This window comes from Macaca fascicularis, chromosome 15 (assembly GCF_037993035.2).
Source record: "Macaca fascicularis isolate 582-1 chromosome 15, T2T-MFA8v1.1".
In the NCBI taxonomy this organism is placed as follows: Eukaryota; Metazoa; Chordata; class Mammalia; order Primates; family Cercopithecidae; genus Macaca; species Macaca fascicularis.
Genome location: NC_088389.1, coordinates 61437645 through 61457582, shown reverse-complemented (window position 1 = coordinate 61457582; position 19938 = coordinate 61437645). Strand labels below are relative to the sequence as shown.

General features: G+C 39.8%; 1 protein-coding gene and 2 pseudogenes across 3 annotated transcripts in view; all 3 read left to right on the top strand.

The window, feature by feature from the left end:
• Window positions 1-6880, top strand: part of DCAF10 (DDB1 and CUL4 associated factor 10) — a 71222-nt gene extending 64342 nt beyond the window's left edge. The window contains exon 7 of one of the 3 annotated variants that reach the window (XM_005581263.5): window positions 734-6880. In XM_005581263.5, coding sequence (XP_005581320.3) covers window positions 734-1102 — 369 coding nt within the window. In that variant the 3' untranslated portion in view covers window positions 1103-6880. The remainder of the gene's footprint in view (window positions 1-733) is intronic. The other 2 variants (XM_065530321.2, XM_045373480.3) reach the window with 2 other exon arrangements.
• A 10711-nt stretch (window positions 6881-17591) lies between these two features.
• On the top strand, window positions 17592-18412 carry LOC135967458 (bifunctional phosphoribosylaminoimidazole carboxylase/phosphoribosylaminoimidazole succinocarboxamide synthetase pseudogene; annotated as a pseudogene).
• Window positions 18413-18543: 131 nt separating this feature from the next.
• Window positions 18544-19338, top strand: LOC102137154 (bifunctional phosphoribosylaminoimidazole carboxylase/phosphoribosylaminoimidazole succinocarboxamide synthetase pseudogene; annotated as a pseudogene).
• Window positions 19339-19938: the final 600 nt, after the last annotated feature.

The following is a 19938-nucleotide window of genomic DNA, read 5'->3' as shown; positions in this document are numbered from 1 at the left end:
ATCCGCCCGCCTCGGCCTCCCAAAGTGCTGGGATTTGCCCAGCTTCTTAAATCTTGCCTCCTTCATCTCACCCCCCCGCAAAAAAAAAACAAAAAAAACAAAAAAAACAAAAAAAACCCTTGTATAATAAACATAGGTCTGAAATGTTTCAGCTAAGCTGGCTAAATGTGAGATTTTACTAAGCCAATTGAGTATCATAATTTTCTTTTTTTAAAAACCAGGGGAAACTCTGGGAAAGGAAGGGACTATACTGATGACTAGGGGGAAAGGTGTTAAATGACTTTATGATTCTCATCACTCTGGAAAGCAAGAGTCTTCCAAGGATCTCACTGGTCCTAGAGGCCACAACTGAAAGGAGAGAAGAGAAGAGCCTTTGAATTGTGTAGGGGAAGAGGTAAGATACTCTAGGGCTTGGATGTACTCCAGGAATTTTTAAAATATCAACATTGTTGTTGCCCTTAGAAAAGAGAATGTATTACTACAGAAGTCACAGGCAGCCTCAGGGAACAAAAGGCTTTAAAGCATCATAACACAGAATAACCTTAGCTTATGAAGATAATAAAGTACGGGGCCTACAAGTTTTGTTAGTTGGGAGGGGGATAGCATTATTCTGAGTGATTTCTTGTAACAATTCTGTGGCTTTGGCAATCTGTTGAGCTTTTTAAAAATAAGGAATATCTGTAGAACTATTTGGGCTCTGTAACCTTGGTTTGTCTCCCTTCTCTCCCCCTAGTGTACTTGTGTCTATGAATTCCAAGAAGGAGCTCCAGTGCGACCTGTCTCACCTCGCTGTTCTCTACGACTGACTCATTACATTGAAGAAGCCAATGTAGGCAGGGGTTACATCAAAGAACTTTGCTTCAGCCCCGATGGGCGAATGATTTCTTCCCCACATGGCTATGGGATTCGTTTGTTGGGATTTGACAAACAGTGCAGTGAACTTGTTGACTGCTTGCCCAAAGAAGCCAGTCCCTTGCGGGTGATCCGTTCTCTGTACTCTCATAATGATGTGGTACTGACAACAAAGTTCTCTCCAACACATTGTCAGATTGCCTCAGGGTGCCTTAGTGGACGGGTTTCTTTGTATCAGCCAAAGTTTTAGGCACAACTTACATCAAATAAGGAACTCTTCTGGTGTTTGACTTAGGAATTACTTCAATTTAGATGAAGTATTTTCTTTTTAGAAGATCTTATAAGTTTGGGTCAAGATCCTGGTTCTTATGGGTCCATGAACACACTTGTGACCTTAGTACTTGGTCATCCAGCATCATACAGGCATCTCCAAGTTAGACTCTATGCAGCATCATCTTTTTCAGCATTCCTCTGCTCCTGCTGATCTGTGCCACTGAACTCCAGTTCTTCTGGTCATTTTGCATGGTAGCTCTTGTCAAGTTCCTTTCTTCCTCACTATTTCTCTCTTTTCCTCTCCCTGTCCCTCTCTTTCTTTGTGTTGATTTTGGTGTCAATTTTGTGGAATTTGGCAGGAGTTTTGATTGGAGTAGGAGAAACCCATGACATTAGAATTGAATAAAACCTAGAAACTGGATATTGGCATATTGGTTGTTGAAAAAGAAATTTCATCTTCACTTATGAGTATACTTGGTCTTTTAAAGTTGCTGTTATGTTTATCCATATTGAGCACAGATAATGGCATTATTCTTATAATTGTTAAGATAATCTTGCAACAAAATGTCTTTTAAGTTTCCTGTTAAAATTATAAAAAGATTTTCACGGCGAGAGGGATTTTATTGTGAAATTCTAGAAGCAAATATTACCACCTCTCTTTGTAATTTACTTTACTTGTATGAATTTAACATCTCTAGCATGTATCCTTACTTGATATTTTGTTCCTATCAACAGCATTAGAAAGGAAAGGAGACAGAATGGGCTTTAGTTATTTCTATTGCACAGAAAAGGATTTTTAAAATTAGATTAGTACAATATTTGGTCATAGAGTGATAAGAACAATGTGACTTAGATTTTCTGTATTTCATCTGCCAGATTATTTGAATCACACAGGATGATGTGTTAACAGTATTGGGGTGGAAGAGGAATTAAGAGTAGAGGTAGGGGTTTACTCATTTTTCTTCCCTGAGCCAGGTGTCACAAGCCAACTCTGTCACCATTAGTGAGGGGAGAGTTGCAGTCCTCTTCAAACTGTTACCATAAGTATGGTAGTCAGTGACTTGGATATCAAGACTAAGTGCTGATATGAAGACTTGCCTTGTGTTTTCTTATGAAACACATAAGTATAAAGCAGGACTCAAGCACAAGGCTGACTGTTCTTCTTTGAATAACAGCTTTCTTGCAGTCTCCTCCACATGGGTGGCACTGTGTTTAGAAGGGATTACCAAAGGCTGGAGCAATTTAAGCTATGCACTAGCCTTTCCCTCTTAGGTTGCATTCTCTCTAGGCCACTGGTTCTCAAACATTAGGGTGTATTGTACCCATTACAGAGCTTGTGAAAAATGCAGAAACCTGAGCCTCACCTTATGAGATTGTGATTCAGCCAGGGGGAAGACAGGAATTTGCGTTTTTCATAGGAACCTCAAGTAATCTTTATTCTGAGGGTCTCTGGATTGCAGGTTGAAAAACATAACCTTAATTAGCAGTAAATTCTTCTCTACCTGGCCAGGCACGGTGGCTCATGCCTGTAATCCCAGCACTTTGGGAAGCCGAGGCGGGTAGATCACGAGGTCAGGAGTTCGAGACCAGCCTGACCAACATGGTGAAACCCCATCTCTACTGAAAATACAAAAATTAGCCGGGCGTGGCGGCATACACCTATAATCCCAGCTACCGAGGAGGCTGAGGCAAGAGAATCGCTTGAACCTGGGAGGTGGAGGTTGCAGTGAGCCGAGATTGCGCCACCGCACTCCAGCCTGGGCAACAGAGTGAGACTCGTCTCAAAAAAAAAAAAAAAAAATTATTCTCTACCCATTTGGTGCTTAAGACAATTCCCAGAAACTGTTTTCATTATTTAATAAACAATAACAGTAAATGAAAGTAATTTTAGAGGTGGAAAATAACTTAGAATGGAATCATTTGCATTAATTGACAAATGAGAGAAGTGACGTGACTTGCCTAAGGTCATCCCACAAAGTTAGTGGCAGAGTTGGGACTTGAATTCCAGTCTTCTAATTCCTTGCTCAGGGCAATTTCTACTGTGTTATGCTGTCTGTTAGAAACAATGACTTATGGACATTTTGTCTTTAAGTTGTATTATTGTTAATACCCTTAAACTGGCCAATAGATTTTAAAAAGGCAGGCATGGGAGTAGAAGCTGAGACTTCTAGCCATAAGAAGAAAAGTATTTTAAATCTTACATAAATGTTTAAACAACCCAAAATACATGAATAAAAATGACATTTCTTTGTAGGACCTACCAACTAACTATTCACACACATTTATAGAGGTTAAAAGGATCTTGGCTCTAAAACAAATTTTTGAAATTAGATCATTTTACCATGGATGTTAACAAAACCGGAATTTTTTATCATTGAGAAAGTTACCACAAAAGCACAGTAAATACATAGACTTGCCATACATTTTGTAAAAAACACATTTTTTAAAGAAAATAGGGATGGGCACGGTGGCTCACGTCTGTAATCCCAGCACTTTGGGAGGCCAAGGTGGGAGGATCGCTTGAGTCCAGGAGTTCCAGACCAGTCTGGGCAACATGGCAAAACCCCGTCTCTACCAAAAATACAAAAATTAGATGGGCATGTTGGTAAACGCCTATAGTCCCAGCTACTCAGGAGGCTGAGGTGGGAGGATGGTTTGAGCCTGGGAGGCGGAAGCTGCAGTGAGCCCAGATTGCACTATTGCACTCCACCCTGGGCCCAGACCCTGTCTCAAAAAATAAAAATAGGCTGGGCATGGTGGCTCATGCCTGTAATCCCAGCACTTTGGGAGGCTGGGGTGGGTGGATCACTTGAGGTCAGGAGTTTGAGAACAGCCTGGCCAACATGGTGAAACCCTGTCTCTACCAAAAATACAAAAATCATAGCCAAGCGTGGTGGCGGGCGCCTGTAATCCCAGCTACTCAGGAGGCTGAGGCAGGAGAATCGCATGAACCTGGGAGGCAGAGGTTGCAGTGAGCCGAGATGGCACCACTGCACTCTAGCCTGGTCAACAGAGCAAGACTCTGCCTCAAAAAAAAAAAAAAAAAATAGATAAAATAAAATTAGTTTTGGAGGTGAAAACACCCAAACTATGTTATTATTTAAAAATAACCTACCAAGTACAGTGGTCATATTGATATTCAAAAGAAATTTCATAAATTTTATCAACTCTGGAAAGAGTTCCATATCAGATGCTAGACCAGCAAAGTTGCCCAACTCAAAATTCAGCCAATGATTCTTTAACTACTATAGAGAGTACCTGTCATGTGTCAAATAATGTACAGACTTCACTACTAACCCTCACAAAAACTTGCAGGGTAGGTGGAATGAGCCCCAGTTTACTTTGGAGGGAACAATGGGTCAGAAAGATTAAATGACTTGCCTTAAGTCATGGAGTAGGCAGTGAGAGGCAGCACTGGGATTCAAACCCAGGTTTGTTTCTTTTTCCAAAGCCTGTGCTTACTGCTTTACCATTGTGCTCTTTAATTTGTAAAGTACGGTAAGCCTGCCTGTTATTTGTTTAGTATCTTCTGGAAGTATTTTTTTTTTTTTTTAAATTATAGAGCTAGCTTACCATTTGTATCATGTAAAAAAAAACTGTAAGATTAACAGTTTCCATGAGACTATCATAAACTCAGGGCACACATTCTGGCCATTCCTAACTAAAAAACTTCAAGCAGAATAAGCAGCTGTAAAATAGAAAAAAAAAAATGAAGGATAAATGGCCTTGTGAAAAAAACAGAGCCACACAGATGAGAATTAAAAATTAACAGCCAGCAAACTCAAAAGAACCTTTGTCCTCCCTGAGGTATGGGGACGATGAAAAAGATATCAAGGAATATTAATCAAGGAATTAAACGGCATCAGGAATGCTATAGTATTGGAGGAAATTACTTAACATTTCAAAGCCCCATTTCACTTGAGTGTAAAATCTAATCTGATGTTTTTTACTCTGAATTTTATTCAGTTTTATTCATAATTTATAATTGGTAATGTAGTATAATTGTTAGTAAATGTAGTACAAATTGTGCTCCTGTTTAAAAAGTTTTCTGCAGAACAGTGCATTTATGGCAATGCTATGTTTAATGAGTTAGGGACATCAAATATATAGTAGTTCCTTATTTTCAGTTGTGAAAATGAAATGGCTAAAGCAGAAGAGACATCTATTTTAGTCTTTTAAAAATGTGTGTGGGTGGTCTTTTTTCCTCAGAGGCCCAAAGCACATGTACATTTTGTTATTTCTCCTTGCTATATTCCTGAGACTATACTAAAAATTTTAAGAAAAGGAACAAGAAAAAGGTAATTCATGTGTTCCCCACTCCTGTGTCTAGAACCAAGATCACATTATATCATTGTTAAAATTGTGTTATCTAGAAAGTGCAATATAGGGAAAACACTCTGAGAATCTTTTAAAAGCCTAGTGTTTCCCTTATTTGTCAGAATATGTGGTACTGGCATCCATAAGTATCTGTTAAACTTGTATTTAGCAGGACAAATAGTGTGATACTTATACTGATGACAATCATCCCCATTTAATGACCAGCAGTCACTGAGTGCTGTGAAAATTCACTCAGTGATACCCCGTGTTGGTCTTGAAGGAAACCGTACATATTAATTTTTGGATAGCTAATGTATATCTCTTAAGTGCCAAAATTAAAAACTTGTAATTATTTTTGATGTGAGTATTTTAGGTATGTTAGTATACCTTCCTGCCTTCTTCTTAAACATCATGCTCAGTATAATTCACATTTTCATAATGAAAAGTTGAAGTTATATTCATAATGTATTATTATAAGTATCCAGCTCTGATGTATGTAAAACACTTCGTAAAATGTAAAGGGCTATAACAAATATGCTATAAAGTGATTCTCTCAGCCCTGAGGTATACAGAATCATTTGCCTCAGACTGCTGTTGGATTTAAAAATTTTTTAAATATCTGCTAAGTAATTTGCTATGTCTCCTCCCACACTATCAATATGCCTGCCTCTAACAGGCTCCCCACTTTCTTCTAATATGCTGTTATGAGCTTGGACTTGAGATAACTGTGCCTGTCCAGAGTGTCTACAGTAAGAGCTGGAAAAACTCTGGGGGGCACAGTCTTTGAGACAGCTCTTTTGGTTGCTTTCCACTTTTCTGAAAGGTTCCCAGTAACCTTCTAGATAATAGAAACTCCCAGTTAAAGCCCAGGCCACCAATTTTTTTTAGTTGCAACTAAGTAAGATATACTACAAACTAAGGATGCTGCTAGATTAAGGAATAAACAGCAATGTACCAAAGTACAGCAAAGCAACAACAAAGGCTCTGTATTTGCAGAGGGGTCTATCATGCTTTTAAGAAAAAAGAAGAAGAGTACAGGAAAAAAATTCAGATAGACAAAAGAGTATTTTGGATGCCATTAAACTTTTTCAATAACCATAAAAACATAGGCTTAAATTATCAAATATTGTTACAAAGACACAGTTTTATCTCATTATAGAATAAGATTATACTGAAATTTATATTCTAGAAATGATTCTAAATCATGTCCTAAGAATTTCTCCCAAATGTTAATGGAAATTACTATCAAAAGGAAAATCTCAAAGTTACCATTATGCTGCTCTCTTTAGTTGTAAATGAACTAGGGATAAAGATATGGGTTTTATCAAAAGCCCCAAGGAATATATCTCACATACACCTCCTATATGTATGTGTATATAAATGCCATTATAAATGAAAATGTCACCCAGAGATAATAAAATAATTTTTGAAGTTTAAATCTGGTCCAACGTCTTTAAAATAGGTAGAATTTTCAGCTTTCTTAAGTTTCTCCCTCATTTAGATTTCATGGTTTTTACATTAAAGGGTGAATATTTGAATTTTCTTTTAAATTTCACTGCATCTTCAATTGCCCAACTGTGTTTTCTGATAAATTTTAGATTCACATTTTTAGGAAATTTGGAGTATTCTAGATAATATACTAGATAACCAGAGTTTTCTCAGTAGGTTCTGAGGTGTTTTAAGTTCCTATGCTAGACTGTAAGCTCCTTGAGGGCAGACTGTTTTATTTATTCTTGTATTCTCAGTGCCTGGTACAGGACTTGACACATAGTAGTTATTCAATAAATATTTGTTGAATTAATCAAATGAACCTTCACCATATGTGGCTTCAAGCTCTCATGAAGCCAGCAGAATGCAGTGTGCAGATTATTCAGTAATAGATGAATCCATCATTTATTATTATAATTAACAGACTATATTCATCAGGGTAAGATTTGTTCTAACCATAAGCAACCAAACATTTCTCATTGACGTGGCAAACTGCAAGTTAAGACTCAGTTTTTCATTCCACAAACATTTGAATAGCTATTATATGCCTAGTTTAGTACTGGGAACTCAAGGGACAAAGATAACTATCGTCTTGGTATTCCATAGCTGTCGCTGAAAGAGACTTCTGTTCAGGGCTGGCTTTAAAGGGGTTGCACATGTGCAGTTACATAGTGCCCCATACTTAGAAAGGTTCCATGTAGGCCGGGTGCAGTGGCTCACGCCTGTAATCCCAGCACTTTGGGAAGCCGAGGCAGGAAGATCGCTTGAGCCCGGGAGTTTGAGACCAGCCTGGGGAATATAATGAGACCCCATTTCTACAAAAAATGAACACACAATTAGCCAGGCATGGTGGCATGCACCTATACTCCCAGCTACTTGGGAAACTGAGGTGGGAGGATCACCTGAGCCCAGGAAGTTGAGACTGCAGTAAGCTGAGAGCACATCACTGCGCTCCAGCCTGGGCAACAGAGTGAGACTGAGATTGTCTGGGGAAAAAAAAAAAAAAAAAAAGTTGAAAGGCCTCATGCTTACTTTAATGGTCTGCTATAGCCATCTTGAAATTCTCAACTTTTTGAACAAAGGCACTGCATTTTTATTTTGTACTGTGCTCACAAGTTATGTAGCTGGTCCTACTTAGATGTAATCATTTTGACATGATGGGTACAAAATAATAAAAGAATTATAGTATCTTTCACTTACCTTCTAATAAAGATATTCACATTCATTGAGAATTAGCTATAAAATGTATAATTTAGTAAAATAACTTCTAAAATTAAAACCACCTCGCTCCCACAAATTTTTGGACAGATCAAATGTTCTTCATTTCAGAATTACAAAAGCTTTCTAAAACTATCATTTTTACCTTTTTAATTGAATTGTTTTGAGTCTTTCAAATGGATGAATGTAGAGTTATAGATGAGTTTATTTTATCTATATACATACCTACATAAAAATATAAGGTTTTAATTTAAAAAAACCTTTATATTATACATGCAGTGAATATGTGATATAAGTCTACCTCATAACATGCTTTTTAAAAAATAAATGCTACTTTGAAACATTTGACACACTTTGTGTGTGGCTAACCTGTTTAAAAGGTTGACGGCAAACTTGATTTAGTAATTGCTGGAGATTTTTTTGTTTGAACTCCCTATATGTGCATTTTTAGACCAAAATCAAGTACAAGGCTATGACAAAGGAAGTGGCTTGGTAATTCTTGTTAGTGATATCCTGGACTTTTTCAATCATGCACTCTCCATCAGAAAATATTTAAGATCCAAATTCTGATTATCTATAAATGAGGGTATACTATTGTACTGATCTGTTAAGTACATTTTAAAACATACACAGAGGAAAATTGAAAGTTTAAAAGGATATGGTTTTTAAAAATTAAAGTTCTAAATTTCTTCCTGTACTTCCAGGGATAAACTGTGCCTCAGCTGGTATACAGACATTTCATCTTGGGAAGGCTACTATCTAAAATGTAGAATTGGCATTTTACACTAAAAACACATTTACTAAGATTGCATCTTTCACATATGTTCACTAATGTTCTAGCCATTTACAAGTTTATTTGGTATGAATATGTTTTGTAGAGTTCTAAAAATTAGTTCTTTATTCAGTGAAAATTGTATTCTTATCAATAGGAAGCATCATTCTTAGATTTTTACTTTTGTCAAGCTGTTTACAGTGACTGAATCTTATATAAACTTAGAACATGCTATTTTTCACAGTGTTCCCGAGAATTTCATTTTCTTGTTGTATTACTTAACAGTGTGATTGATGGTTAATTTTGCCAGATTATTTTCATTCACCAGAATATTATAATCATATCTGGGACACTCTTTTTGGTAAATCATTGGAGATTAAAAAAAGAGTGAATCCCTTTGAACTCAAATTATTTTGTGAAATTAATCATTCAGATAAACTGATTTAACTAACTATAGCACTAATTATCACCATTTTGTTATCTTTATGACTGACATATTTTGGGCTATTTAGAAATATATTTTTAATTGAAAGGGAAATAATTATTTGGCATGCATTAATAATAATGAATCAACAATATATATCTGTTTTCTATTGCAGCTGTAACAAATTACCAAACTCAGTTATTTAAAACAACAAAAATTTATGTTACAGTTCTGGAGGTCAGAAATGGATCTCACTGGGCTGAAATCAAGGTGTTGGTGGGGCTGTGTTTCCTCTGGGAGCTTAAGGGGAGAATTCATTTCCTTGCCTTTTCCAGCATCTAGAGGCCACCTGCATTCCTTGGTTCATTGCCCCTTCTTCCTTCAAAGCCAGCAGAAAAGCATATTATTTTTTTAAAAAAAATATACTTAATTTTTTTTATTCTTGTAGAGACAGGGTCTCACTATATTGCCCAGACTGGGCACAAACTCCTGGGCTCCAGTGATCCTCCTGCCTCAGCCTCCCAAAGTGCTGGGATTATAGGTGTGAGCCACCGTGCCTAGCCAAACATAGCATATTCTGATCTCTTTCTCTGACACTGACATTTATTCTCTAGCCTCCCTCTTTCACTTACACTGACCTTTGTGATTACATTGGGCCCACTGCATAATGCAGGATAATCTCTCCATTTTAAGGCCAGCTGATTAGCAAACTTAATTCCATTTACAACCTTAACTAACACTTGCCCTTAACATTACATACAAGTTCTGAGTATTAAGGATATAGACATCTTTAGGGGCTATTGTTCTGTTTGCTTACTGTGTGCTAGTGTTGGGTACTAGCCTTAGTGCTTCACAGGCACTATTTAATCCTTAAGGCATTCTTATGAAGTGGGTACAGTTATTCCCATTTTACAGAGGAAGAAACTGAGGCTTAGTTTACCTAAAGTCATATACCTAGTAAGTTTCAGAGTCAGACTCCTACCTGGTTCTGTCTGACTTCATAGCCTAACTTCAGTTGCTATACAGCTTTGATAATTCAGTGAGAAAATGTTTCCTGCTTACAAACTATGTAGAACATTGTGAATACAGGTGTCATACTGTAAGAGAAATGTATTGCAGCTGTATTCTGTAATTAGGTAAAATTATTCTAATATCATTGTGAAAAAGTTGAAAAGCTGCTGCTTACATGTATAGGGCCAGTAACATTTTCAGAGTTGTCTTGTAACACATAAGTACATTTATTCCCCAGACCTTCATCTACTAGGGCTTAGCTGTTGTGGTTTATAGCTGTCATATGCTACTTTTAAAACAAATAATGCTGGACGCAGTGGCTCATGCCTGTAATCCTAGCACTTTAGGAGGCCAAGGCGGGCAGACTGCTTGGGCCCAGGAGTTTGAGAACAGCCTGGGCAACGTGGTGAAACCCCATCTCTACAAAAAATACAAAAAATTAGCTGGGCATGGTGGCACGAGCCTGTAGTTCCAGCTATTGGGGAAGGTTGGGGGAGGGGCGGGCAGTGAGGTGGGCGGATCACCTGAGCCCAAGAGGTTGAGGCAGCAGTGAGCCTTGATCATGCCACTGTACTCCAGCCTGGGTGACAGAGTGAGACCCTGTCTCAAAACTAACTAACTAAATAAAAGCTAATAACTATTTAGGATATCAACTTGAAACAGGTATTTAAATCATGACAATGTACATTTATGGAACATTATGTACAGTTGGTTGCTGCATTGCAAAAACTACATACCAGGCGGAAAAAAACATCCACAATATTATTAAAGGACAAAGATAAGCAAGCTTAAAACTTAAGGTTTATGGCTTCCAGAGCCATAATCTTAGAAGTTTCTCTCTTGATCTGTGTGGCTTCAATCACATATTTTTTTTCCCCACAATAATGGGATAATTATAGGATTGCCTGGTTCCTGATGGGGTAAAGGTAGATGTATTAACAGAGATGTTATCAGTCATCAGTGGTGATCTGGTGTCTAGGATAAGGAAACTATGCATCATCTCTATTTGGCAGTGTGTCCCAGTGAGTATGCTGGGCAGAAATAGACTGCCATCTTAGGCCTTAGAATCAGGTTCTTATCCCTGACTCCCCCACCCTACAGGAGAACTCAAGACAACGGGCAGGCACTCTTGGGAGCTTTATCATTGTCCTCTCACCAAGTGTTAGAAGCATCTGCTGTAATACCGCATTAAATTAGCTCTGACTTTGTTCTAGTCAGGGAGTGTCATTCTCATTCTTTGGAGAGACTTCATGCTATCTCCTACCTCATGGCATTTCATCCCCTCTTGGGAAAGTCCAATTTTTGTACAACAACCACTGGGCCTGTCCACTGAGTTCTCCTCCAGGCTCCTCCCTTTTGGCAGAGAACAAAAAAAGTGGTCCTCAAATTTTATCGTGCATTAGAATCACCTGGAAAATGTGTTAAAATACAGATTGCTGGGTCCACATCCAGAGTTTCTGATTCTGTAGGTCTGGAGTGGGAACCCTAGTTTTGCATTTCTAATTAGTCCTCCACTGATGCTATAGATCTTAGGGACCACAATGTGAGAACCACTGATAGAGAAAATGCAGTTAAGGTTTAGAGCTTCCATGGATGACAGATGCCACGGATCTCTGTGTAGATAACAGAAGTCCATTTAGAGAACCTCTTACCTTTTTGAGGCCAGTATAGAAGAACAACAGTATGTCCCTTCAGCTACATCATTGTCAGTACATTATCAGGTTTACACTTCTTGAACTGGAGCTAAGAGTTCCCTGATTAAAACATGATATTGGCCAGGTGCAGTGGCTCATGCCTGTAATCCTAGCACTTTGAGAGGCCAAGGCAGGCGGATCAACTGAGGTCAGGAGTTCGAGACCAGCCTGGTCAAAATGTTGAAACCCCATCTCTGCTAAAAGTACAAAAATTAGCCGGGTGTAGTGGCGCATGCCTGTAATCCCAGCTACTCGGGAGGCTGAGGCAGAATTGTTTGAACCTGAGGGGTGGAAGTTGCAGAGAGCCGAGATCGCACCATTGCACTCCAGCCTGGGCAACAAGAGCGAAACTCCATCTCAAAAAACAAAACAAAACAAAAACATGATATTTACATTACTGGGCAGTTAACTAAGCTAAGATTTCTTACCTTCTCAGGAACAGACCTGGTACTGTGTAGTTTATCTTTTAACTCAAAATGAGAGAGCAGCTACAGAAACTAACACTCCCTGGTATGAACTGTAAATAGCTGCAACTGTTGCTAACAATAGCAATAAATCCAGAAAAGGAACAACTGAAACTTTAAGCAGGGCATACACAACTCAAAACACTTTTTAGCCTTAAAAAAAAGTTTTGTTTTGTTTTTTTAAGTAGTTGTTTCCAAGGAGCCGGGTGCAGTAGCTCACACCTATAATCCCAGTACTTTGGGAGGCTGAGGCAGGCAGATCACCTGAGGTCAGGAGTTCGAGACTAGCCTGGCCAACAGGGCAAAACCCTGTCTCTACTAAAAATACAAAAAATTAGCCGGGCGTGGTGGTACATGCCTGTAGTCCCAGCTACTCAGGAGGCTGAGGTAGGAGAATCACTTGAACCTGGGAGGTAGAGGTTGCAGTAAGCTGAGATCACGCCACTGCACTACAGCCTGGGCGACAGAGCAAGACCCTGTCTCAAAAAAAAATAGTTGTCTCCTTGCAAGCTGTTTAAATTATGAGTATTTTAGAATGCCTTGTTGACATTACTTGTTAAAGTCCTTCTCTATAAAAAAGTTAGTTTTTGTTGGGGTAAAATGAAGGATACAAGTTTAACTGTGATTTTTTTAAAAGTTAAAATACAGAGCATCAGATTTGTTCTGGACACATTGCATTTATTCTTAAGCAGTTATTACCTAAATGGTTTTTTTCTTGCGTACTTAATAAATGTATGTACTTAAAAGAAAGATTTCCTGGCATTTATTGAAAGTTGCAGTGTATTGCAGGAAAATCATAATTTTCCTGGTCAGCCTGGTCCCTGCTAGTCAGGAGGTGGGTAGACTTACCCTTATCGCTGGGCAGTCTTAGGAAAGATTTTTTTTTTTTGGGGGACCTAGTCTCACTCTGTCACCTAGGCTGGAATGCAGTGGCGCTATCTCGGCTCACCGCAAGCTCCGCCTCCCGGGTTCACGCCATTCTCCTGCCTCAGCCTCCTGAGTAGCTGGGACTACAGGCGCCCGCCACCTCGCCCAGCTAATTTTTTTGTATTTTTAGTAGAGGCGGGATTTCACCATGTTACCCAGGATGGTTTCACTCTCCTGACCTCACCAGCTGCCTCAGCCTCCCAAAGTGCTGGGATTACAGGCGGGAGCCACCACGCCCGGCAGGAAAGAATGTTTGAAAGATTAGCCTCTGTTTTAGCCACCAGCCCTGTCACAATCGGCGGGGGGGGGCGGGGGGGGGGCGGGGGATAGTCCAGACCTGAGTGGGAGGGAACTGCTGTATTATTATCATTAGTGGGGAAGACAAGTAAATTGCTAGGCCACAGTCTTATATTCCCTTCCTGCAAGTATTTCAGTGGTATCTTATAACTTCATAGCAATCTAAGAATAGCATACTAAAAGAGTTAAACTGAGTTTCTCAAGTATTCAGCAATAATGATAAATCCCCTAATGCTTTTTCGCAACATTTTATTATGAAAATATCCAAATAGCAAAGTTAAAAGAATTTTACAGTGAACATTGTTTACCAAGGTTTTACCATTAATATTTTACTTATTTTATCCCTTAACTAACTAGATCCATCAGTCCATCTTAATTTTTTTTTTTTTTTTTTTTTGAGACAGAGTCTCTCTCTGTCACTCAGGCTGGAGTGCAGTGGTGCAATCTTGGCTCACTGCAACCTCTGTCTCCCAGGTTCAAGTGATTCTCCTGATTCAGCCTCCCAAGTAGCTGCGATTATAGGCACCCACCATCATGCCTGGCTAATTTTTGTATTTTTAGTAGAGATGGGGTTTCACCATGTTGACCAGCCTGGTTTCGAATTCCTGACCTCAGGTGATCCACCTGTCTCGGCCTCCAAGTGCTGGGATTTACAGGCACGAGCCACTGCGCCCAGCCTAATCCATCTTATTTTTTGATGCATTTTAGATTGCTGACACCTGTACTCATCCTTCTAAAAGTCCTCACATGCACATCATTGACTAGAGTTTAAAATTTGTTTTTTTGTTGTTATAAAATTTACATACAATGAAGTACACAGATTAACTCTACATTACTTAAATTTATATAAATGTATACACCTGTGTAATCCAAACTCCTGTCAACATATAGACCACGAGCACCATCCCAGCAAGTTCTCTCCTGCCTCCTCCAGGTGAACTTCTGCCCCTATCCTCCCAGAGGGAACCACTGTTCTTTTTTTTTCCTGCTATAGATTTTCCTCTTCTAGAACTCCATATAAGTGAAATTATCCATTATGTATTCCTCTTGATGATTTCTAAAAGAAATTCTTAAGAAATTAAAAGTGTTTCTGAAACAAGGAGAATAATTGATAAAGAAAATATCAGAGATCAGATTCATTACTTCATTAAATACATTTATTATGAGAACCTCTAATCTGTGGATACAGAAATCTGAAAAACAGGAGATCACACTGTCCTGGGAGACACAGTACAAACATGCAGTTAGAGACAGGCAAGAAACAGTTATCACTTGGCACGGAAGGGACCTAATCCAGCCTGGGAGGTAATGGAGCAATCAAGGGATATTTAATTTTTACTTTGGAACTTGTCTGGGGCAGCCAATGCTCTTTATTTTCCATAATTTTAGAACCTCTTAACTAAAAATGATTTGTCCTGAAATGGCAGTTTTACAATACTGAGTAGGTGTAATACAAATTCGCTAAATAAATGAGGAAAAAACTGTAAAAGGCACAAATTGAAATTTGGGGATTCTGCTTTCCTCTAGTTTGAGTTGAAATAGACTCAAATAGGTGTGGTATTGCTCCCAGACACAAACAACATGCATTCCTGTTCTTTGATCACAAGTGGCAGAAGCTTTCAAGAGCTCTAGATAGCAACAGCAAAACTTTAATCTTCTTGGACTCCCCTTTAACTTTCTCAAGGTATATAAAACCTGTTGCTGGTTGGGCATGGTGGCTCAGGCCTATAATCCCAGCACTTTGGGAGGCTGAGGCGGGAGGATCACTTGAGGCCAGGAGTTTGAGACCAGCCTAGGCAACATAGCAAGACCCCATCTCTACCAAAAACCAAATCAACTGTATCTTCAAACTGAGGCCCTCATCTCCTAATTTTTTTTACTCTTTACTTCCATATTTTACACACAGATTACAAATGAAAGATCCTCAGTTTCCAACTGTACCCACTTTTTCCTACTCTTGGTCCATCTCAGAACTCTATCATTGTTATTTAGTGAGGAGGGGAAGACCGAGAAAAGCTGGAAATTTGTTTAGCCACTTTCCCCAGAAAACTGAGAGGGTTAAGAAAAATTCTGAAGCTTCTTTTGCCCAAGGAAACGAGAAAGCTACTTACTATAAACCACCTATTATAGATATGATGACCCTTGAAAGAGAAATAGTTTTTCTTCATATTATCTGAAACAAATAGAGAGCTTCTCAGTGTAACTAAATGCATTTTTTAGTGTACATCAGAAGGAAGGAATTGCTTAATAAAGAGTACCTGAACTGAGTTTGTTTCTGTTGATGAAAGGCAGAGCAGCTATAGAGGCGAGCTGCCCTAAAATAGTGTAAACAGTCACTGCCTTAAAGGTGCTTCTAACAGTAACAAAGCAGGGGCCCACGACAAACTATTCTAAACAATACTTTCTTCTTGCTTTTCCTAGTCCATTTCATTCAACTGAGTTCCACAATTCAGAAACAGTGACAGGAGGGATAAGAAAAATGGAGTGCCTGTACCTCTGAATCCTGACTCATGCACAAGTGTTTTAGCTCAAATTGGCTAGACATTTCTGAGTCAGGGATCGCTGGCAGTGTTTGGAAACTAAAGGAGAATAAAGAACAGTCTCATCAATCATGCAGCTTATGTTGTAGACTGAACTCATATATTTAAGCCCTAACTTCCAATGTGATAGTGTATGGAAGTGAGGCCTGTGGGTGGTAATTAGGGTTAAAGAGGTCATGAGAGAGGTGCCCCATGATGGGATTAGTAATCTTATAAAGATAACTAATTTATAGAACTTTCTCTCCGTTATGTGAGGAGATAGCAAGAAGACAGCCCTCTGCAAACCAGAGAGAGGGCCCTCACCAGGAACCAAATCTGCTGGCTCCTTATCTTGGACTTCCCAACCTCCAGAACTGTGAAAAATAAATGTTGTTTAAGCCAGTGGTCCCCAACCTTTTTGGCACCAGGGGTGGTTTTATGGAAGACAGTATTTCCACAGATAGGTGGAGCGAGGCAATGGTTTTGGGATGAAACTGTTCCACCTCAGATCATCAGGCATTAGATTTTCATAAGGAGTACACAATCTAGATCTCTTGCTTACAGTTCACAATAGGGTTTGCATTCCAATGAGAATCTAATGCTGCCACTGATCTGTCAGGAGGCAGAGCTCAGGCTGCTCGCTCACCCACTGCTCACCTCCTGCTGTGTGGCCTGTCTCTGAACAGATGTGTACCTGTCCATGGCCCAGGGGGTTGGGGAACCCTGATTTAAGTCATCCAGTCTATGGTACTTTGTTATAGAAGCCCAAGCTAAAACAATTCAGTACTTTGAGATGTATTGTAAAAAGTACCTTTTCCTTAGATGACCTCCATGACCCATTAACAAATGAAAGCTGACCTTTATTTGGTCATTTCATAGGATATTCCAGAATGCTGTGATACTGAATATCCATGTGTCCCATCATTCTTGATTTTTTTTTTTTTTTTTTGAGACAAGGTCTTACTACATTGCCCAGGCTGGACTTGAACCCTCAAACTCCTGGGTTCAAGAGATCCTCCTGTCTTGGCCACCCAAAATGCTGAGATTGCAGGCGTGAGCCACTGTGCCCTGCCAGGACTAGCTTTTTAAAGAGGCAACAGAGCCAGGCACGGTGGCTCACACCTATAATCCCAGCACTTTGGGAGGGTGAGGTGGGCGGATCACTTGAGCTGAGAAGTTTGAGACCAGCCTAGGCAACATGGTGAAACCCTGTCTCTACAAAAAATTACAAAATTTAGCTGGGTGTGGTGGCACAAACCTGTGGTCCCAGGTACTGGCAAGAGATGGGAGGATCGCTTGAGCCTGGGAGGCTGAGGCTGCAGTGGGCCAAGACTGCACCAATGCACTCCAGCCTAGGTGACAGTGAGAATCTGTGTCAATAAATAAATAAATAAAGCAACAGGTATCAAATATTAACAACAGAGATTTCTGCCTCTCAGCACGGGTGCAACTCTCATCCCACTCAGGATAACGGTGATGGCTGAGGTACTGAACATTGCTAAAAAACTGTGTGAAGGTAAAACAAAAGAGGTCTATGAATTGTTTGTTAAATAGGCCAGGAAAAGTCCTGCAGTCTAAGGGCCAGATGACAGCAGGAAATGCAGTCAGAATCACCTGGAAGGAAAAGTTGCAACCTCAAATAAAATTACCAGTTGCATTTTTCTGTTGTTACAGGAAGCAGGTATTAAAACTGCTTTTACCAGAAAATGTGAGGAGACAGCTTTCATTGTGCCCCAGTGTGAAATAATTCCAACTGAATGGTTTGCGGAAGAATAGCAACTGGTTCTTTACTCAAAAGAAATCCTGGTGCCAAGAAAGGCTATGAGTTTTACCCACCTAAAATGGAGATGTTTTTCAAGGATGATGCCAATCATGACCCACAGTGGTCTAGGGAACAGCTAACTGCAGCAAAATTTGGCTTTGCTGCACTTGGTATAAAACTGAAGTGGGTATCCTGAGTCATGCCACATAGGTTGTTTTGAAATACTGGAGACATCCTGGTTGCCCCCTAGAACTGTACACTGGTTGATATGAAGAATGAATTTGGTGTTGATGTGACCAGCAAAGAAATTGTTCTCACTGATGTTATTGATAATGATTCCTAGAGACAGTGACCATCAGGAGATCAAAGCCAATACAGAAAGACAGTCTTTTAATCATCCTTTTAAAAATGTTATTAAAAAAAAATAGAGACGGAGTCTTGCCATGTTGCCCAGGCTCAAGCAATCCTCCTGCCTTAGCCTCCCAAAGTGCTGGGATTACAGGCGTGAGCCACCACTTCTGGCCAAAAGATAAACAGTCGTATCAAGGCTTCAGTGTAACTCCTGAAGGGTTCCAAATGGTACAGAAAAACTTTGCATGGGTTGTAGAGATTACAGTTGCTTTTGAAATCAGAAAGTCAGTGCAGTGTTATAGTACTGATGGGTTCTACTTCTGACCTTAGTCACCATGAAAAAAATCAAGGCCTGTGGAAATTTTGGCATTCCATGTGGACTTCGAGTAACATCTGCACATAAAGGACCAGATGAAACTCTGAGGATTAAAGCTGAGTATGAAGGGGTGGCAGTCGTACTGTATTTGTGGCAGTGGCAGGCAGAAGCAATGGTTTGGGATCAGTGATGTTTGGGAACACTGCACATTCAGTTATCTGCTGTCCTCCCCTCACACCAGACTGAGGAGTTCAGGATATGTGGTTTCCTCTTCAACTACCCAGTGGTCTCGGCTGTTCAACCATACTTTCTCCAGAAGGATCAGCTCAGTTTGCTGCTCAGATCTTTGGATTAAACAATGACTTATTATGGGGCAAACTGCAAGCAAGCACTTTGAGCACATGGATTTCTTGGAAGAAAGGTGACCAGAAAATCACAGAAAGAACATCATTGCATTTTTTAGGGGGAAAACTACAAATTTCTAATTTAGCTGCAGAAAAATCAAGCAAGATGAAAAAATTTTAAATTAGAGAACACAAATAAAATGTACTAGTGAATACATGCTCCCCAAGATCCAAACAAAAACTATTCACGATGTAATTAAAACAGGTAAGTGCTGTGAAAAATAGAAACATGGTGACATAGGAGGAGTCCGACAGGGGAACCTAACCGAGTCCTGAGAGTGTAAGCCAGCTTCCCCAAGGAAGTGACATTTCAAGCGAGATCTGAAGGACAGCAGTCTATAAACCAAGTAGAGAAAGGTAGTGCTGAGGGCAGAGGGCACCTACATGGGCAGAAGCTGGGAGCAAGATGAGTACAGCATGCCCCAAGTAATCAGGAAGTGCCAGTGGCTGGAGTGCAGAGACAGCAGTGCAGTTTTAGCTAGAGATGAGAGCAAGGGAGGCAAGGGCTGGATCATCCTGTCTCCTGTAGGCCACAGCAAGGTGTCTGGTCTTTATGACAGAGGAAAGGCACTTATTGAAGTGACATTTTAAAAAATTACTGACGGCCGGGCATGGTGGCTCATGCCTGTAATCCCAGCACTTTGGGAGGCCACGGCAGGTGGATCACTTGAGGTCAGGAGTGTGAGACCAGCCCGGCGCAAAACCCTGTCTCCTGAAAAAATAAAAATTTAGCTGGGTGTGGTGGCGGATGCCTGCAATCCCAGCTACTCAGGAGGCTGAGGCAGGAGAACTGCTTGAACACAGGAGGTGGAGGTTGCAGTGAGCCGAGATTTTGCCACTGCACTCCAG